Below are 22,603 nucleotides of genomic sequence, written 5' to 3'. Positions count from 1 at the left end.
AACGTGGCTGTTGCCAGCCTCCCCTGGCACGTAAAAAGCACCTTCCGTACGTGGTTGATGCCAGGCGTTAGGAAGGGCATCCAGCTGTTGAAACACTGCCAGATCAGACTGGGCCTGGCGCAGCCTCCTGGCTTCCCAGACTCCGGTTGAACCGTTCAACTTATGCTAGCATGGAAAACGGACATTAAACGATGATGATGATCCTTATGCCTCCAATATTGTGGTATGGTTCATATTGTTGACAATAGATAAAGAATACACTGTAACAGTGTTATAACAATACAAAATAGAAACAATGGCAGTAACAGACACGCAAAGAACCAACAATCAATATTTCTAACAGACTAGCTTGAACTGTAAACTGTACCTTGACTTCAAAGACCAAACTACAAACTGCCCACTACATCAGACCGCTTCTGTTTATATGTAGTGGTCCCATCTATTCCATTCAAAGGCTGCTGTAGTCTCGCCAGAACATTTAATAACATCAAACTGAGACACCAATGTTTCTTATGATTGCTACATTACAGACATAGACAAAAACCCTAAAAACTGCTTCTTTGGGATCTTTAAAAATTTCTCTTATATCGTGATTGACAAATAATAACTTCAATCTCATCTCTGCTGTTCAACCGAAACAGTTTTCCCAATAATATCATCATCATCATCGTTTAGCACTCGCTTTCCATGTTAGCATGAGTTGGATGGTTCAACTGGGGTCTGGGAAGCCAGGAGACTGCACCAGGCTCCAGTCTGATCTGGCAATGTTTCTACAGCTGGATGCCCTTCCTAACGCCAACCACTCCGAGAGTGTAGTGGGTGCTTTTACGTGCCACCGGCACGGGGGCCAGGCGAGGTTGGCAACGGCCACAATCGGATGGTGCTTTTTACGTGCCACCGGTACAAGGCCAGTCGGGGCGGCGCTGGCAACAGCCACGTTCGGATGACTTTCAAAAGAATTTATTGTATAATATCTTAACAAATGGGTTTGCAAAGAATGTTTCTTAATTAACCCTTTAGCATTCTTTTTTCTTTATCCCTGTCCTGCTCTTTAGTTGTGAGACTTGGACACTGTCTGGGACCCTTAGGAATTGCTTGAACTCCTTTGGTACAAAGATGTTTTACAGGCTTATGAGTTACCATTCTTCAGATTCCATATCCAACCCTCGACTCTACACAGAGGGACGCCAGCTCAGAGACTGTTTGGCCATGTTGGTCAATTTTCTGAGTTAGCCCCTGCTTACTGTGTTCTCTTCACTGAGCCTCCAGCTGGCCTGACAGCTTGTGTCGATGACCACATGCCACATGATCACGGCAGATGAGGAGATATTTTGTGCACATAGGGACTGACTGGGACCCTGTTTAACAGGCTGCCTGGGAGGACCCAAGAGTGCCTCAACAGCTCATGCCTCTCACACCTGACCTCACCTGAATCTCTACTTTTATATTACAGAACCTGAAGGAAAAAGAACATCAGTGACTGCCACTAAACAGAAGGCTGATCAAGTAAGTATTCTGTTGATTTAACATTGATTTGTGCTACAAGAATTGTCTCTGTTTTAGAACCCATGTAATTATGTATATTTTGGAAACCAGTGGCTGTGTGGTAAGAAGTTGGCTTCTCAGCCACATGGTTTTGGGTTCAGTCCTACTGCTTAGCACTTTGAGCAAGCGTCTTCTATAGTCCCAGGCTAACCAAAACCTTGTGAGTGGATTCAGTAGACAGAATCCGTAAGAAGCCTATCATTTATACACATATATATGTATATATATATCATCATCATCGTTTAACGTCTGTTTTCCATGCTAGCATGGGATGGACGGTTTGACCGGGGTCTGGGAAGCCAGGAGGCTGCGCCAGGCTCCAGTGTTTCTACAGCTGGATGCCCTTCCTAATGCTAATCACCCTGTGAGTGTAGTGGGTGCGTTTTACATGCCACCTACACAGGTACCATGCGAGGCTGGCAATGGCCATGATCGGTTCGTGCTTTTACGTGTCACCAGCACAGAAGCCAGTCAAGGTGGCGCTGGCATCGGCCACGTTCGGATGGTGCTTTTTACATGCCACCGACACAGATCCCATGTGAGGCTGGCAATGGTCACAATCGGTTCGTGCTTTTTACGTGCCAACAGCACGGAAGCCAATCAAGGTGGCACTGACATCGGCCACGTTCGGATGGTGCTTTTTACATGCCACCGGCACAGGTATCACAAATGTAATTTCCATTTGATTTCTGATGTTGATGTACTTGACTCAATAGGTCTCCTCAAGCACAGTGTGTGAATTGTATTTGTGTCTGTGGTTGTCCCCCCCCCCCTCCCACCATTTAACAACCAATGTTGGTGTGTTTGTGTCCTCCAGCATGGGCACAGTCTAAGGACATCCTGCTGAAACAGTTACAGTAGTTTGGTGCAGGCTTCTGCCTGGCCAGCTCTTGTCAAACTGTTTCACCCATGCCAGCATGGAAGGCAGGTGTTAAATGATGGTGATAAAGTAAAAGATAAAAGGTACCTTCTTTTACATGTTTCAGTCATTGGACTGTGGCCATGCTGGGGCATCACTTCAAAGGGTTTAGTTGAATAACTCAACTCCTATACTTCTTTTTCTTTTTAAGTTCGGTCCTTATTTTGTTTGTCTCTTTTGCTGAACCTCTACGTTAAGGGAACATCAGCAACTAACACCAGATGTGAAGCAGTGAGGGGGAGAGTGGGCAGACACAAAAATGTAACAGACACAAAAATGTAACAGACACACACACACACACACAATCACATATATATGCAACAGACTTCCACATAATTTCTGTCTTCCGAATTCACTCACAAGGCATTGATTGACCTGGGGCGAGCATAGAAGACTCTTGCCCAAGGTGCTGCACAGTGGGACTGAACTCAGAATCATGGGCTTGCATCTAGCTAGCTATATGTATGTATATATATATATATACTAAAAAATAAGCAACAAGAATGACTCCGGTAATTTGGTACAATTGTTTCGCACTACATCATTTTATTATAATCACCTCGCAAATTTTTATGGATAACACCATACAAAATTCTGGTGCATCTAAATTAAGTACCATGTTCATTTGAATCTAAATTGTTGCTGAACTTTATATATATATATATATATATATATATATATTATATATATATATATATATATATATATATAAAGGATGGAGGTGGAAATAGCACAGAAATAAGTCCAAGAATTTAAGAAGGAATTTAATAAAAAATGATTTTAAAAATTATATAAAGAAGATATTACTGGTTTCGATGAATCTCATCAGTAAAAACTTATTAAAATTTGAAGTAAAAATAGTTTGTCATCTGTCTGGGGATCAAGACATTCTTGACCCCACCCCCAGACATGTTCTTGATCCCCAGACGGAAGATAAACTGTTTTTACTCCATTTTTTTAATAAAATTTTTACTGATGAGATTCATTGAAACCAGTAATATCTTCTTTTTCAAAATCATTTTTATTAAATTCCTTCTTAAATTGCAATGTTTTAGACTTCTGGACTATTTCCACTTCCATCCTTTATATATAAAAAACTTATTAGGAGCAGTTGCCCTCCTAGACATGATTGGGGACAATTTGAGGATTAGGAACGCTAGTAGTCATGGCAACGGTGGTGGTGGTAGTAGTAGTAGTAGTAGACGACCAAGTGTTTTCAGGTTTGTTTCAACTTCATTATGGAATTACTCAGTACAAATTGTGCAAAATATATATCTTGCTCTGTAGATTTTATTTTGGCATAAATTCTACACTGGAACCTTTTCTTTATACCAGACTTTTTATACAGTGTACTGGGTGCATTTTATTATGGCCCCAACGTACTTAGTCATCCCCTAAGAAGACTAAAAGAGTCTGCTCAACAATGTAATCTGTCAACTGCTTTAGAGATTGTACTCGGTACATTTTATTGTGGCACCAACATGAGTGAGGTTGCCTTGTACCTTGCAGGACAGAAGAATGTCCTCACAGCTCTGTGTTGTTTCCCTTCATTCAGCGAAATGTGACCAAGCATGTAGGAAAGGAAGGCTTATTATTCCAGTGCAGTTTTTGTTGTGTTACATGAGTCTCTGTTTTCTTTGGTACAGATATTTAGTCCTCCCAGCTGTTGTGATGTCAGACCACACTCAGATCAGATTTTTGATATCAGCACTGGTTCTTACAAGAAACTTCCAACAACAAAGCCTTCAATCAACGATGATCATCAGACTTCTGATAAACCAGTCTACACTTTTTCTGAAACAAACATAGAAGGTAAACCATTCTCTATCTTTGTATTACTTTAACCCATTCATGCTGATCGTCTGTTCAAACTGACCCTTAATTTGTAAGGGTGTAAAACAAATACTTGTGATACAAATTGTGATTTGTGTATGATCTGTATCAAAGAATGAAACATGTTCTTAATGCGTATGCAATCTTTATCAAACGGATTTCAATGAAATTTTTTTTCAGTTGTTATTTAGGACAAAATAATAGTTTCTGGGAATTTTCAGGCAATTTCATTCACAAAAAAAATTTTGGCACGTCTGTCTTTATGTTCTAAGTTCAAATTCTGCCAAGGTTGACTTTGCCGTTCATCCTTTTGGGATCGATAAATTAAGTACCAGTTGCATACTGAGGTCGATCTAATCGACTGGCTCCCTTCCCCGAAGTCTCGGGCGTTGTGCCTGGAGTACAAAAGATTATTATTAAGGTGGCAAGTTGGCAGAAACATTAGCATGTCAGACAAAATGCTTAGTGTATTTCGTGTGTCTTTACGTTCTGAGTTCAAATTCTGTCATGGTCAACTTTGCCTTTCATTCTTTCAGGGTCAATAAATTAAGTACCATGGCCCCCTCCCCCAAAATTTCGGGCCTTGCGCCTAAAGTAGAAAAGATTATATTATATCCAAACGTACCGTAAATCCTCGAGTATAGTTCGCCCTTGTGTATAATACGCAGTGGATTTTTAGGGAGCTGTACCTCTGAAAACGCTAAACCTTGTGTATAATACGCACCCCTTCTCTAACTTGAGTCAAGGAGGTCTATATAACGTCCTTGGTTTGTAAAAATGTATACGCTAACGTCCTTTATTATTATTGTATATATAACGTAATACAAACGTGTAGCTTTTTTGTGCATTTTGTTCGCAGAAAATAAAGAAATAACAGTAATAACGTTTAATAAATGTTGCTTACTGCAAGTTATGGATGATTCTTTTATGACTTCATTGCTTTTAGGCTTAGCTTAAGGTATTTTCGCGCCCGACATCACAAAATGCGTCTGAATAAACATTGCCGGACAGCAAATAGAGACTTGGACATTGCTTAGAAAATATTTTTCATTTTTAACCTCGTATATAGTACATACTAGAGATTTTGACCTTTAAATTTTTGGGGAAAATGCGGATTATACTCGAGGATTTACGGTATGTTTTGTTGATTTCTTTCCAGCTTTAATGAATGGTCTAAAAAGTTATAAGCAGCATGTTGATATTTTGGAATCTGGACCTAGCCAAGCTGTAACTCATACCACACAGTGCGCCTCTACTGAGACAGATGATCACAAAAATCATTCACAAAGGAGTTCAAGGAATGAAACAACAGCTGAAAGATGGACTCATCCTCAAGGTAAAATAGTAGCATTTTGATATATGCATCCGTTTATCATGAGCTGTGTTTTTAAAATTTTCAATTCCCAATCCATGTGGTTTTAGGTTCAGTCACACTGGGTAGCACCTTGGGCGAGTGTCTTCTACTATGGCCCTGGGCTGATAGATGAAAACTGAAAGAAGCTGGTTATGTGTGATTGTGCATATATGTATTGTTGTAAAGCAGTCATTTGCCACTTTGTGTATCTGTCTTTTGATGACGGTTGTCGCTCTGACAGATATTGTTATAGTCCAAAGTTGTCGATAGAATGGTTCTATCTGGCACTGTACGACCCCCCAGTCATGGAGTGTTATTATCCTCAAAAAAATTGGTTCGTTATAATATCCACTCAGTATCACAGGATAATTACTATATCAACACAGACACGACTATCAACACAGTTGACACATACTCTCGACCTTTACTGGTCTATTTATAATGGCTTTTTACTACCACTTTCACTATACAGCATGTATGTCTGTGTTTGTTGCCATTGCCTATCAATGAACCATCAGCCAGCTTTGCTGCCTCAATAACTTCTAACATATGAGATCCCTTGCTTGAAAAACAGGGAACAGTTAGCAACTGGAAGGACATCTGGCTATAAAACAAACCTCATTTTTGTCTCACCTATGTTAACATGGAAAAACATGCATAAAAAATTTGAATGAAATATGTATTTATTACATACTCGAAATTATTCTCTTCATCCAGATGTAATTGCATCAATAGCCAGAATTAAATCAAGGTGTGTTTTGCTGAAGAAAAACTTAGAACAGCTGAGGCAATTGGCTTTGAAGGCAGAGCAAAACAAGGTAAACCTACAGAAAGAGCTGGAAAATCAAAAGAGCAGTAAAACTTTAACACTTCATCAATCCTCAACGCATCAATTATCTCTGGACCAAATTACAGGACTTGAACGAGAAATATTACAACTGTCGATTATTCAAAATGTGGCTGAAGTAAGTATTCCATTAATTTCAGTACTGTACTGTAAATTTTTTTTATTTTAATAACTAGCAGTATCGCCTGGCGTTGCTTGGGTTTGTAAGGGAAATAACTATATAAGCACTTTTAGAGAGTTATAGCCAAAAAATAGCAAAGAAATGCATTAAAAATGGGAATAAAAATGATGGTAAATTTTTTTTTAAATCGTAGACTCATCGTAGACGCACGCTAATACCCACAAAATGTGGGAGTAGTTAGGAATCTAAATCGTAGGAGACAAACACACAACCTTACTTTTATATATAAAGATGTGTATATATTTATTTTATTATAAATGCAAAACAACACCACGAAGGAATCAGCGTAAGCTTAAATAATAAACCGCGATAGGTTAATTGCAATATGGTGAGGGATTACTGTGGTAGGGTGTAGTTTAAGAGAGACTGGACTGCTTTTTCTAGCAGATCAACACTAGGGTTGTATACTTTCTGCACCAGGCTCCAACGTGACCTAGCAATGTTTCTACGGCTGGATGCCCTTCCTAATGCCAACCACTCCAAGACTACAGTGGGTACTTTTTACGTGCCACCAGTACGGGAGCCAGTTAGATGGGATTAGCAATGACCACGCTCAATTGGTGCTTTTTACATGCCTCCGGCACTGCAGGGCCAGTTAGCAGGTATTGGCATTGGCCACATTTGGTTGGTGCTTTTTATGTGCCACCAGCACAGGAGCCAGTCATGTGGGCATGGCATCAACCATGTTCAGATGGTGCTTTTTACGTGCTACCGGCATGGGAGCCAGTGAAGAGCCAGTGGCCACAGCTATGATATTGTACAGGGTACACTTAACTGGGCTGGATATACTTGGCTGCAACCTCACTTTAGTTTCCGGATCTTCTCAATCACAGCATATCTCCGAAGCTCTTGGTCTCCTGTCATTGCCTCTGCAAGGCCCAATGTTTGAAGTTTATGCTTCACCATCTCATTCCATGTCTTCCAGTGTCTACCTCTTCCACAGGTTCCTTCCACTGTTAAGGTGTGGCACTTCCTCACACAGCTGTCCTCATCCATATGTAGAACATGACCATACTTGTGCAGTCGTCTCTCTTGCAAACCACATTTGATGCTTCTTATGCCCAACTTTTCTCTCAGGGCGTTCTGATATTCTCAACTTTCAAAAATGCATTTTACAGACACATTTACATAGAATACACATTCTTTGATTCAAACAACCATTTCTTATTTTCTGTATGTTGGGCCTCACAGAGGCAATGGCCGAGACTTTTCGCATTGTGTCATGCTTAAGAAGACCCATCAAGCCAAGTAAAATTGCAGTCATGGCAGATACTGGTGTCAAGCAAATGGCACCTGTGCCAGTGACACGTTAAAAGCACCTGTTACACTCTCGGAGTGGTCGGCGTTAGGAAAGGCATCCAGCAATAGGAACCATGCCAAATCAGACTGGAGTCTTGTGCAGCCTTCCAGCATGCCAGCCTTGGTCAAACTGTCCAACCCATGCCAGCATGGACAATGGACGATAAATGATGATGATGATGAACAATGAGAGAGTAAATATCAACCTTGAATTTTATGCTGTTTTACGAAGTAAAGATTGTTTGCCAACATAACATGGCAGTCCTGGTTTAGGATGAATGTTGCTGTCATTTAGCCCCAGGAGACATCATCTCCATTGGCTATACAACAGAAATCACTATACACGGATATTGTTTTGAGCTGAGTGGGGGTGCTAGATACCCTTGTTCGAAAATATAGGGACACAGATCGTGTCGTATAGCCAGCTGGACATGATGTCTCCTGGGGCTAAATTAAACCAGGACTGCCATGTTATGTTGGCAAACAGTCTTTACTCCAAAGAACTGTTGGTGAATATCTTTCGTTGTGAGATTTAAAAATTGGTAATTTTCTGTTATATGAAGTTTAAATTCTTTTCTCTTTTACTAGCAACGGATTAAGCTTTTGGAACAAGCCCTGGCAATAGAGAAAAAACAAATGGAAAGATTAGAGACGGCCTTAAAAGTAAGTGAGTAAACTTTATTTCAAAGTTAGTGTTTATGCAGAGACCATTATGGTAGCTGAAGATAATGAGGACGTTTCAACATGGTCACGAACTTAGAAAAGTTTGTTTGATGTAACCAGGAGAGGGGTCTGATATTTTAGGGATGACTTTTCAATCTGAGATTATTGTACTCACTCCCTCCCTCTCTCTCTCTCCCTCTCTCTCAGACTAAAGGGACAGTCCTCAAAATGCCAATTTTTTCATTCCCCCCACAAAATACAAACTTATTCATCAACATCAACGTCAAGTGAAAATTGTAGTTGTGATACCTGTGCCGGTGGCACATAAAATGCACCATCCGAACGTAGCCGATGCCAGCGCTGCCCTGACTGGCTTCTGTGCCGGTGGCACGTAAAAAGCACCAACCGATCGTGGCCGCTGCCAGCCTCCCCTGGCATGTAAAAAGCACCCACTACACTCACAGAGTGGTTGGCGTTAAGAAGGGCATCCAGCTGTAGAAACACTGCCTGATCAGACTGGAGCCTGGTGCAGCCTCCTGGCTTCCCAGACTCTGGTCAAACCGCCCAACCCGTGCTAGCATGAAAAACAGACATTAAATGCTGATGATGATGATTCAAACAATTTTGGTCGTGGTGGGGCCAGCAGTGGTGGTGATGGTGGTTAAATTTCTCTGCTGAGTTCATTTGTTTGTTAATTACTTTTATATTTAATTTTCAAATTTTAATCTTTCCAAATACTGTCCACAATTATAGGCACATGTAGGGCTGTGTGGTAAGGAGCATGCTTCTCAAACACATGGTTCCGGGTTCAGTCCTACTGTGTGGCACCTTGGACAAGTGTCTCCTACAATAGCCTTAGGCCCACTAAAGCCTTGTGAGTAGATTTGGTGGATGGAAACTGAAAGAAGCCCATTGTATATATATTATTTTACATTGTTTACATTTGACAGATATTTGTCCTCATCTTGGTTGTTGTTAACACAACATTTCAGCTGATGTACCCCTCAGTGTAGTGGTTAAAAGTGCAGGCTACTAACTCCAATATTCCGAGTTTGATACCAGGCAGTGACATCATCATCATCATCATCATTTAACGTCTGCTTTCCATGCTAGCATGGGTTGGACGGTTCAACTGGGGTCTGGGAAGCCAGAAGGCTGCACCAGGCCAGTCAGATCTGGCAGTGTTTCTACAGCTGGATGCCCTTCCTAACGCCAACCACTCCGTGAATGTAGTGGGTGCTTTTCACGTGCCACCGGCATAGGTGCCAGATGAGGCTGGCAAACGGCCACGATCGGATGGTGCTTTTTACATGCCACGTATAATAATAATAATAATAATAGTAGTAGTGATAATAATAATAATAATAACAGTGAACAATACCTGGTTCGAAATTTCCCCAAGACACCTGACTGAAGGCTGGAGGGTACATCAGCTGAAACGTGTTAACAACAAAGATGAAGACAAATATCTGTCAAATGTAAATAATGTAAATAATTCCTCATCTCTTAAATACAGAACTATATTTATATGTGTGTGTGTGTGTGTGTGTGTATATATTGAGAGAGAGAGATGTGTGTATGTGCATGCTTTTATAGACAATAAGTCTTGTGGGGGTGGTAGATCTGTTTGACCAACCATTCTCCAAGGTGGTGCCCCAGCCTGGCCGCAGTCTAATGACTGCAACAAATAAAAAATAAAGGATAACTCCGTTGTCTTTCTCTTTCCAGTCGTTAACCCATCAAGATGGCGCCGATGTTAACATGCAGGACGTTTTCACTTTAACGAAACCACACAGCAAATGTCAGCATCTCGACTCTTCGGCAAACAAAAGACTAATTACTGGTACCGCTTCGACAGACTGTGCAAGTTCTTCTTTGCTGAACTGTAATAACCTCCAAGACCTGTTTGCTCAACTCCAAAGAGAATTCTGTCAATTGACATGGTAGGAAATGCCATTGTTTGTGGAACTTAGTTGTGTTTGTGCTTGATGGTGTGTTACGAAGTTTGCTTACAAACTGCACGGTTCTGGGTTCTGTGCACGCTTGTCGCTTGTACCCATCATCATCATCATCATCATTTAATGTCCGTTGTCCATGCTGGCATGGGTTGGATGGTTTGACCAGGAGAGGCACACTGGAAGGCTGCACCAGACTCCAGTCTGATTTGGCAGGGTTTTCTATGGCTGGAGGCCCTTCCTAAAACCAACCACTCCAAGAGTGTAATGGGTGCTTTTATGTGCCATTTGAGTGACACTGGGGTGCGTTTACATGTCACCGGCACGGATATTGATTTGCATAACACTGATATTTACCATCACTGCGATTCTGCTCGGCTTGATGGGTCCTCCTCCCAAGCACAACATAAAGTCAAAGGTTTTGGTCATTGCCTCCGTGAGGCCCAACACTCAAATGTAACTCAGCCACTTTGCCTCCATGAGGCCCAAACTTTCAAAAGATGTTCTCTATGTGCCCCCAGCACGAGTGCACTTGGCTTGACAGGTCCTCTCAAGCACAGCACATCAACAGTCTCGGTCACCAGTCATTGCCTCTGTGAGGCTCAAAGTTTGAAGACCCATGTCTTCCTGGACCTACTTCTACCACCGGTTCCCTCCACAGAGATCAGCACTTCTTTACACAGCTGTCCTCGTCTATACACATCACATGACCATACCAGCGTAGTCGTCTCTCTTGCACACCACATCTGATGCCTCTTATGGCCAACTTTTCTCTCAAGACGCTTACACTCTGTCGAACATGCACACTGACATTGCACATCCAGCAAAGCATACTGGCTTCATTTCTCTCAAGCCTACGCACGTTCAAAGCTGTCACAGCCCATGTTTCATTGTCATGTAGCATAGCTGTTTGCACACAGGCATCAAGCAATCTGCCTTTCCTTTTGAGAGAGAGAAGCCCTTTGTTGCCAGTAGAGGTAGGAGCTCTCTGAACTTTGCCCAGTCTAATCTTATCCTCAGCTACACTCTTGGATCATCCACCTCCACTACTAACTTGATCACCAAGATAACAGAAGCTATCTACTACCTCTAGCTTACCCCACTGGTACTTGATGGAGTCTATTTTCTGTGCATTTTCAGTGTTTATTGTACCTGTGCACCTTCCACATACAAAAGTTTCCCCGATAACCTTCCTCTGGTGTTGCTGCACTTTTTATGTGTCCAAAGCTTACACTGGGTGGATCTTATTGTGTTTCTATTTACACCTTTTCTACAGATTGAGCAGGGCCATCTACCTGAAGGGATTTGTGGACCCCCTTTGGTCATGAATGGCCATGGGATTGCACCTAGAAAGTTCCCCTCCAAGGCACAAATCTGGGCAAGGTTGTTTATGGAAGACCAGCAGTCGCCTATGCATGCCACCCTTCATATCATCAGAGATACTGGTCCTTTGTCATCTCCATCAAGCTCAGAGTCCTAAGGTCAGCCTTAACCACTTTGTCCCATCCCTTTTTTTGCAAGTTCCAGCCACATTTAGTGATCACCACTTCTTTGTACAGCTATCCTCATCCATACACATCGTGTGTCCATACCAGTGCAGTCTTCTTTCTTTCACACATTTCATTTCTCCAATGCCCTTTCTACCAACTCCTTCATGCACACTCATATTGCACATTCTGCAGAGCATGCTCACTTCATTTCTTTCCAGTCTTCCATCTGCATTTAAGGCCCATGTCTCACCACCATGCAGCACTGCAGTTCTGACACAAGCATCACCCAGTCTGTCCTTCACTCTTACAGGAAAGATCTTCGTTTTTGTTATCAGCAGGGATTGTAGCTCCCTGAACTCTCTCCAATCAGTTCTCACTGTGCCTACAATACTTCCAGAGACACCACTTCCCTTGCTAATTACATCTCAGTAACAAAAGCTAACAACTACTTCTAATGAATCATCTGGGTATTTAAGAGACTCAGTTTCTGGATGCCTGTATGAACTGCTCCAGTGCTGCTACTACATATGAAGCTGACATTTTCAGATAATCAGCCAGTGCTTGTTCTACATCTCTTGTGTATCCATACCTTACATCAAGTACAGTGTATGGAGTAAATGTTAGCATGCTGGGTGAAATGCTTAGTGGTATTTCATCCACCTTTACGTTGTGAGTTCAAATTCCGCCGAGGTCGACTTTGCCTTTCATCCTTTCGGGGTCGATTAAATAAGTACCAGTTACACACTGGGGTCGATATAATCGACTTAATCCCTTTGTCTGTCTATGTTTAGCCCCTTGTGGGCAATAAAGAAATAAGTGTAAAGAGTTTATACCTACTCCTTTTTCGTTTATCAAACAGGGCCATTCCTCTAAAATTACCAAGGTCTTACTAAAGCCTTCATCTTTACCTTAAGACCTCTCGATTCCAGTTTTAGTTTCCATGCCTGTAGTTTCTTCTCAATTTCCCTTAGTGATTCAGCTATGAGAACTAGATCATCATCATCGTATAGTTGTTCCCATGGACAGTTTGTTTTAAACTCCTCTGTGATGGGCATTGCAGGACCAATGAATAAGAGGGGACTGAGGAGAGAACCTTGAAGTACTCCCTATGTTCATACTGAATTCATCCCTCAAGTCATTGCCAACCCTCATTTGTCGCATCCTTGTACGTGGCTTGAACCCCCTGCACAAACCATTCATCTGCTCCTAGTTTCTTCAGTCTCCACCAGATTACTGAATGTCAAAGACTTTCTTCAAACCAGCAAAAGCCCAGTGTAGCAGTTTATTCTTAGCCAGGAATTTCTGTAATTGTCTCCCTAGAAAGATTGAATCTGTGGTGCCACTTCCAGGGACAAAACCAAACTGCATCACATCCATGTCTACACTATTAAGGATCAGTTGGCCTCTGACTTTCTCTGTGACCTTCATAACTTGATCAAGAAGTTTGATTGCTCCAGGGGCTGAACAAAATAATGGAATCACCTCGTTAAATGGAAGTTATATTATTTAATATAGAATTGATTTTACCTTTGGCATCAGTCACAGCTTTAACCCTTTCGTTACTGTATTTATTTTGAGATGCTCTGTGTTTCTTTCAATTACTTTAAATACAACAAAGAATTTAGTAAAATAACTTAGTTATCATTAAGCTAGTGTTAGGAACATAAATTGTGACTAAGGTTTGGTGGAAGATTTTAATTCAGATCTTGTGAAAATGAGACATTTGTACTACAGAGCCGGAGCCGGTTTCAGCCGGGTTGGTAAAGAAAGGGTTAATGTGTTTAGGAATTAATTCATAAAGGTTATGAATGCTTTTTACGGGAATTTGTACCGTTCTTTAAGTGAAACCTGCTTTACTTCTTTCAGTGACTCTGGCCGAAAGAAGTGGCTCCCCACTTATTGCTCCAAAGTCTACCATAACTGTTTGCTTATATTGAGTTCTGGTGATTGAAAGGATCAGTTCATGTGGCCTGCTTTGCTCTTGTATTCCCTCTTTCTCTTTCGGAGAGGCACTGAGCAGCTATACACACACTGCCGTAACTCCCGCCTACCGAATTCAATCACAAAGCTTCGGTCGGCTCGGGGCTATAGCAGAAGACACCTACCCAAAGTGCCACGCAGTGGGACTGAACCCGAAACCATGTAGCTAGGAAGCAAGCTCCCTAACCATACAGCCATGCCCATGCCTTTGTACCAATTTTGAATAACATTAGCCTTGTGAATTGACACATTATCAGTCTGGATATAAATTTTGTAAACCATAGTGAAGGCAACTCCAAATAAAATCTGAGTGTAGAGAGGATAGTTGAGTTCTGTGAGACAATCTCTTTAGTGGTGGTGGCATGGGAAAATGCATTCAGCCCACCCTGTAATTTAAGTGGTGAGAGCAAGGCTGTCCACTCCGGAAACCAATGCCACATGTAGAATTTTAACTTGATGAAGATGGTGATGATGATGATGTAAATCCACATTCACTGAAGTAGTAGTAGTAGCAGTAGCAGCAATAATGATAATAATAATGATAGTAGTAATAATAAATCTCTGAATGAGTTATAAACAGTAGCTGCACAATAATGTGAAGTATATTTGCCACTTAAATGTGGCTAACCACTAAGGGTAGATGCTACTGTAGCTTGTAGCCCCAGGAGAACATCTTCTCCAGCTGGCTATTGACACACGATAGGGCACAGAAAGTGTGTCAATAGCCAGCTGGAGATGTTCTCCTGGGGCTACAAGCTACAATATCTTCCACCCTTAGTGGTTAACCACATTTAAGTGGCAAATAGACTTCACATAATAATAATAATAGTAGTAATTAATATTCTTTATTTCTTTTACTTGTTTCAGTCATTTTTGACTAAATTTTGAATCTTTAAAATATTTGATTGACAGGAAACACCAGAATTTAACGAAACTGTATAATGAAACCTGTGAGAGCCAATTACACAAAGATCTTGAGACGGAGATTGACAACCTTGTGGATCTGATGGAAACAAAAGCAAAGCAAATGGTTAAAATTCGCAAAGTCCTCTACCCGGTAAAGGAATCTATCAATAATTGCTTCTATTTTTTTTGGGGGGGGGGGGTTCACCTCCATCCCACGACACACAAACTCACCCACACACTCACACATTTCCAACCCCCCCAGCATCCTTGCTGCTTAGATATCTTTTCTTTTTACCTTTTTTTACCTTAAGTCCTTTCATTTTATTTATTTATCTTTTTCTACTTTTCGCCAGCCTCGTCTGGCACCTGTGTCGGTGGCACATAAAAAGCACCCACTACACTCTTGGAGTGGTTGGCGTTAGGAAGGGCATCCAGCTGTAGAAACACTGCCAGATCTGACTGGCATGGTGCAGCCTTCTGGCTTCCCAGACCCCTGTTGAACCGTCCAACCCATGCTAGCATGGAAAGCGGACGTTAAACGTTGATGATGATGATGATGATATACACATTGTTGCCTAACTGGCCCCTGTGTTGGTGACATGTAAAAAGCACCATTCAAACATGGTCAGCGCCAGTGCCACCTGTCTGGCCCTCATGCTGGTGGCACATAAAAAGCACCATTCTAGCGTGGTCGATGCCAGTGCCACTTGACTGGCACCCGTGCAGGTGGCACGTAGAAAGCACCCACTACACTCTTGAGTGGTTGGCATTAGGAAGGGCATCCAGTTTTAGAAAGCTTGCCACATCAGATTGGAGCCTGGTGCAGCCTTCTGGCTTGCAAACCTTCAGTCAAACTGTCCAACCCATGCCAGCATGGAAAGCAAACATTAAAGGACGACGATGATGATGTGGATGACATATATAATACATTATAATATAATACGAGTTCTGATCAAAAAGAATTGGGACCAGTGCTATAAAAGGCAACTACAACAGCATTGAATCCCTTTCAAAGAAGTCTCCTTCTGAATCCACACACTTTATCCAGCATCGTTTCCATTGATGGAAGCATTCCTGGAACTCCTGGTCAATCTGTGCCTTAGCTCTGTTGCCATGGCAACAGACCCAATACTTTTTTGACCAAATCTCAGACATGTGCCACCAATACTGTGTCATGTTAGTTCCACCTGATGATCAGATGAGTGTGAAACTTCTGTTGCGAGACAAATTATTTCAGTTTTAAGATCTCTGCAACGTGTATTAAGGACTCTGTTCTCATTCATTCGACATTATTTTGTTTTTATTGTTTTCTTCTCACCATCCTGTTTTCGCTTAACAGCCCTTACCAGTTGTTTTACTTGTTTTGTTCTCACTGTCCTGTTTTTGTCACCACTTTAATCCTCCACAAATCTCCAATTTTTTAAAATTTGCTTTGCTGGAACAACTGTCATGTCTTGTCCCTACATTCGAAACACAGAGTAGATAAAACAGGGGACAACTAATGATGGGATTGTTATTCATGTTGCCTCTCTTGTTTCTCTATTTGTTTCTTTTGTTGTTCAAAAAAGAAGTTCGTTTTTCATGTTTTTGTTTTTTATGATTTCGTTTCTCATTTTGTTCACGTTAAACAATGATGATGATGACATGACGGGCTTCTTTCAGTTTCTGTCTACCAAATCCACTCACAAGGCTTTGGTTGGCCTGAGGCTACAGTAGAAGACACTTGCCCAAGGTGCCATGCAGTGGGAGTGAACCCAGAACCATATGGCTACTTACCACACAGCCACACCTGCACTTTACTTGATTTTCCTTTTCTTTTTTTACTTTCTTAACAGAAGAGAAAAGATGTGAACAGACAGTCATTTAGAATTAAAATTAACATTATACACAAATATAGGCGCAGGAGTGGCTGTGTGGTAAGTAGCTTGCTAACCAACCACATGGTTCCGGGTTCAGTCCCACTGCGTGGCATGTTGGGCAAGTGTCTTCTGCTATAGCCCCAGGCAACCAATGCCTTGTGAGTGGATTTGGTAGACGGAAACTGAAAGAAGCCTGTCGTATATATGTATATGTATGTGTGTGTGTGTCTGTGTTTGTCCCCCTAGCATTGCTTGACAACCGATGCTGGTGTGTTTACGTCCCCGTCACTTAGCGGTTCGGCAAAAGAGACCAGTAGAATAAGTACTGGGCTTACAAAGAATAAGTCCCGGGGTCAATTTGCTCGACTAAGGGCGGTGCTCCAGCATGGCCGCAGTCAAATGACTGAAACGAGTAAAAGAGTAAAGAGTAAATATGATTGATATTTTCTATTCTGTTTACTTTTAACAATGGAGGAGAGACAATGCAGGAAACAGATGGAGTGATGGGAAGAGGGGGAAGTCTCTTATGTGTTGAGGATTTCATTCCGGGAGTCTTTGAAAGATCTTGTTTTATTTCCCCGCTTTATTAAAATTTGTTTTTGTTATAGATATATATATATTTTACACACGTAAATGTAAAAATGATGTATTTCCATTTTTTTTCTCAATTCCATTTCATATTTCTTCGTTTCTCTTCAGCCAAAGAAAGAAACTAAACATGAAAAGAGGAAAAAACGAGAAACCAACCAATCACTGTGTAAAACCAAAACTGCTTCCTTAGGGAATCATTCAAGAACTTCGAAAAGGGCTTGCAGGAATCTACCACAGACAGGCTCAGAAAATGTGGCGAGAAAACCTCATCAAATTTCAAAAGATACCAGAAAATTACAAGCTACGTTGCGCCAAGAGGATTTACGTTGGGTGTGATTATCAGACATGTGTTAGGGATTATCTCATATTTTAAACCATTTTTGACAATTGAAAGGTACACAGAAACGAATGGCGTCAGCATTTCAAATCATGCCTTTTTCTGTTCAAGAATATTGGAATGGTTCTGCAAGACGTTGCACTATTCTCTATATTTTATTTTTTAAAATATATTTTTGAAGCAATCAATGGAGTGAGGTGACCCTAACGAGCTGTGTCCCTCGTTTGCTTTGATTCCTGGTCTTAGCTAAATTGCTTTGTGGAAGTAAGTAGTCCTCATTGCGCTGATTAGATTTATGCATACTTTGTCATTTGAGATGTGGAGAATTCCAGAAAGTACCTGACTGTCAGAAGCGACTTAACTTGGTCCCCTGTCTCAAGTGCACGTGCATGGAACCAAGTTTAGTCAGTCCCTGTGCAGTAAGGGTTAATACTGCTTAAAGAGATTCAAACAAGGTGCAAATATCATTCCGTCTCTGAAATATTCCAGAGAACTTTTGCTTGATCCAAAGACCTTAATAGATTCTTTCATTCATTTTTCTAATTTACATTTCCATTGCTTAACCCTCTAGCATTTAAACTGGCCATATCTGGGCCCAAATATTCCACATGTTTTATGTTCAAACGGACCAAATCCAGCCTCTTATACATAGCCTACAATGTCATGTTAAAAATGCGCAATCACATCATTGAAATCTCAGAGCCATCAGATATGCATTGTTGATTCAAATCATCATCATCATCATCATCGTTTAACGTCCGTTTTCCATGCTGGCATGGGTTGGACAGTTCAACTGGGGTATTGGAAACCAGGAGGCTGCACCAGGCTCCAGTCTGATCTGGCACTGTTTCTACAGCTGGATGCCCTTCCTAATGCCAACCACTCCAAGAGTGTAGTGGGTGCTTTTACGTACCACCAGCACGAGGGCCAGTCAGGCAGTACTGGCAACAGCAATGCTCAAATGGTGCTTTTTATGTGCCACCTGCATCATCATCATCATCATCATTTAGCGTCCGTTTTCCATGCTAGCATGGGTTGGACGGTTCTACTGGGGTCTGTGAAGCCAGAAGGCTTCATCAGGCCCAGTCAAATCTGGCAGTGTTTCTACGGCTGGATGCCCTTCCTAACGCCAACCACTCCGTGAGTGTAGTGGGTGCTTTTTACGTGCCACCCGCACTGGTGCCAGACAGAGCTGGCAAACGGCCACGAACGGATGGTGCTTTTTATGTGCCACCGGCACGAGGGCCAGGCGAGGCTGGCAACGGACACGAAACGGGGCGGTGCTGGCAATGGTCGCGAAACAGAAAGTTCTCTTACATGCCACCGGCACTGGTAACACATCTGCAATTTCCATTGATCGATTTCCATTGATCGATTTCAATTCTGATCCTCACTTGCCTCAATGGGTCTTCACAAGCAGAGTTTCGACATGCCACCGGCACTGGTAGCACATCCGCAATTTCCATTGATCGATTTCGATTCTGATCCTCACTTGCCGCAACACGTCTTCACAAGTAGAGTTTTGTGTCCCAAGAAGGGAAGGTATGCATACGTAGGCTGGCTCCATCCCATGTAGAAGGCCACGGGTTGTGGACTCACTTGTCCTGCCGGGTCTTCTCGCGCACAGCACACTTCCAGAGGTCTTGGTCTCTAGTCATTTCCTCAGTGAGACCTAAAGTTCGAAGGTCGTGCTTCACCACCTCGTCCCAGGTTTTCCTGGGTCTGCCTCTTCCACAGGTTCCCTCAACCGCTAGGGTGTGGCACTTTTTCACACAACTATCTTCATCCATTCTCGCCACATGACCATACCAGCGCAAACGTCTCTCTTGCACACCACAACTGATGCTTCTTAGGTCCAGCTTTTCTCTCAAGGTACTTACACTCTGCCGAGTGTGAGTACCGGCATTACACATCCATCGGAGCATACTGGCTTCATTTCTAGCGAGCTTACGCATATCCTCAGCAGTCACGGCCCATGTTTCACTGCCATGTAGCATGGCTGTTCGTACACACGCATCATACAGTCTGCCTTTCACTCTGTGCGAGAGGCCTTTTGTCACCAGCAGAGGTAAGAGCTCTCTGAACTTTGCCCAAGCTATTCTTACTCTAGCAGTTACACTTTCAGCACACCCGCCCCCGCTGCTGACTTGGTCACCTAGGTAACGGAAACTATCAACTATTTCTAGTTTTTCTCCCTGGAAAGTGACGGAAGTTGGTCTCAGAGCATTTTCAGTGTTTATTGTTCCTGAGCATCTGCCACATACAAAAACCATCTTCCTAGTTAGCCTTCCTTTGACATTGCTGCATCTCTTATGTGTCCATAGCTTACACTTGGTGCATCTTATAGAGTTTCTACCTACACCTTTTCTACAGATCGAGCAGGGCCATCTACCTGAAGGTGTTTGTGATTTGTCTACCTTCCTACTGATTACGACTTTGGTTTTAGCTAGATTGACTCTGAGGCCCTTCGATTCTAATCCTTGTTTCCACACCTGAAACTTCTCCTCCAGTTCTGATAGCGACTCAGCAATTAGAGCAAGGTCATCAGCATAGAGGAGCTCCCAAGGGCATCCTGTCTTGAATTCCTCCGTTATTGCCTGGAGGACTATGATAAATAGGAGGGGGCTGAGTACTGAGCCTTGGTGGACCCCTACCTCTACCCGGAATTCTTCACTGTACTCATTTCCAACCCTCACCCTACTAGCGGCGTCCCTATACATGGCCCGCACAGCTCTCACTAACCATTCATCTATCCCTAGTTTTCTCATTGCCCACCAGATAAGGGATCGGGGGACCCTGTCGAAGGCTTTCTCCATGTCAACAAAAGCCAGGTACAGGGGCTTATCTTTGGCTAGGTATTTCTCCTGCAGCTGCCTTACCAGGAATATAGCATCAGTAGTACTTTTCCCTGGCACAAACCCAAACTGCATCTCATCTAAACTAACTCTCTCTCTAATTAGTTGGGCTATGACCCTCTCCGTAACCTTCATCACCTGGTCCAACAGCTTGATACCTCTGTAGTTATTTGTATCTAGGGCATCACCTTTACCTTTGTAGCAGTTGACTATTATACTGCTACACCAGTCATTGGGTATGACCCCTTTGTGTATCACCTGATTAACTATATGGGTGACTAGGCTATAGCCGACACTACCAGACATTTTGAGCATCTCTGCAGTGATTCCTGATGGGCCTGGGGCTTTCCCTGTCTTCATGCTTCTAATTGCCTTAGCTACCACAGAACTATCAACTCGGATAGCTGGTCCCTCTGTTGGGTCAACATTCGGCAGACTCTCTTTATCCCATTCATTTTCTTCATTCAGCAACCTTTCATAGTGGCATCTCCAAACCTCTCTCTTGCATCCTCATTTAGCGCAAGTGAACCATCTTCCATGCGAACACACTTCTCTCCTACCACATCACGATTCTCTCTCACACACTGTCTTGCAACACGAAACACCTCCAGTCTTTGGTCCTCACGGCGCAGAACATTGGCAAATTTTTTCTTATCTGCTTCCCCTCTCGCTAAATAAACCTGTCTCCTAGCTTCTCTTTTGGCAGTCTGATACAATTCCCTGCTACCCCCATTTTTCCAGACCTTCCAAGCCTGTCTCTTTTCTCTAATAGCCCTGTCTACAATATTGTTCCACCACCACGTTATTCTAGGTCGAGAGGGGACTTTGCACCAGCCACAGATCTGGTCAGTGGCTCTCAGCAGGTTGTCCCTTAGAAACGTCCAGCTGTCTTCTACCCCCTGTGATGCTCTATCCCCTTCTACTTCGTCAGAGGCTTCAAGTAATATGTCCCTAAATCTCTGTCCATTTGCAGGATCTTTAAGCTTCCAGATCCTTCTTCTCCATATTTGTCGTCTTCTGGTTGTCCTCCTAGTCCTGATCCTAAAGTCACTAACTACCAGTCTATGTTGTGGGGTACATTCTTCACCTGGGAAGGTTTTGGCATTTATAAGCAGCCATCTCTCCCTTTGCCTTGTAAGGATGTAGTCAATTTGGCTGGTATGTTGGCCCGATTGGTAAGTGACTAGGTGGCTGGTAGGTTTCCTGAAGTTAGTGTTGCAAATCATAAAATTATTTGCATCGCAGAACTCCAGCAGCCTGGTTCCCTCCTCGTTGCGGGAGCCATAGCCATAGCCTCCATGTACGCCATGGAAGCCCCCAGCATGTCGTCCAACGTGACCATTGAAGTCACCAGCCACAAAGATAAGGTCTCTGTCGTTCGTCAATGAGGTAGTCTGCAGTAGAGTGTCATAGAATCGGTCTTTCTGTCCATCGGGTAGCCCCGACTGAGGAGCATAGGCTGATATAATGGTTGCTAAACTATGATGAAGCACTAATCTAATCTTAAGTATTCTGTCACTTACTCTGATTACCTCAATTACTTTACCCATTTCTCAGCGATAAGTATACCCACGCCACCAACCCCGTCAGTGTTCCCTGCCCAGAAAATCTTGTACCTGCGTTCCTTGCCTGTGAGGAACCTAGCTGATCCTCCTCTCCACCTTATTTCTTGCATGCAACATATATCCACACATCTCCGTTCAAGCATCTCGACTATCTCACCAGACCTACCTTTCAGAGTGCCAACGTTGAGGGTGCCAACCCTGAGGGTGTGGAAGGCATGGGCTCTAGAGACCCTGGGACGGTGGACAGTAGCTTCGTGTACCTGAAAAGAAAGCTCGCATTTGGCAGAATTCATGTGCAAGAAATGAAGTAGTAAAGTAGCCTTCAGTACAACCTGCATAACGCTAGCCTTTCATATTTTGCACTGTATGAACATTACCTTACATAGGTCGAGACTAGGGAGGGGTAGGGATAGTGAGAGCATTT

General features: G+C 42.6%; 1 protein-coding gene across 2 annotated transcripts in view; it reads left to right on the top strand.

Moving 5' to 3' along the window:
* Positions 1-18,571, top strand: part of LOC115227230 — a 41,765-nt gene extending 23,194 nt beyond the window's left edge. The window contains exons 9-16 of one of the 2 annotated variants that reach the window (XM_036500667.1): positions 1,454-1,506; positions 4,111-4,276; positions 5,457-5,633; positions 6,369-6,616; positions 8,567-8,641; positions 10,370-10,584; positions 14,979-15,123; positions 17,531-18,571. In XM_036500667.1, the coding sequence (XP_036356560.1) occupies positions 1,454-1,506; positions 4,111-4,276; positions 5,457-5,633; positions 6,369-6,616; positions 8,567-8,641; positions 10,370-10,584; positions 14,979-15,123; positions 17,531-17,758 (1,307 nt within the window). In that variant the 3' untranslated portion in view covers positions 17,759-18,571. Of the gene's footprint in view, positions 1-1,453; positions 1,507-4,104; positions 4,277-5,456; positions 5,634-6,368; positions 6,617-8,566; positions 8,642-10,369; positions 10,585-14,978; positions 15,124-17,530 lie in introns of both variants that reach the window. The other variant, XM_036500668.1, reaches the window with a different exon arrangement.
* Positions 18,572-22,603: the final 4,032 nt, after the last annotated feature.

Source organism: Octopus sinensis, linkage group LG2, assembly GCF_006345805.1.
Source record: "Octopus sinensis linkage group LG2, ASM634580v1, whole genome shotgun sequence".
In the NCBI taxonomy this organism is placed as follows: domain Eukaryota; kingdom Metazoa; phylum Mollusca; class Cephalopoda; order Octopoda; family Octopodidae; genus Octopus; species Octopus sinensis.
This window is presented reverse-complemented; position numbering and strand designations above follow the sequence as displayed.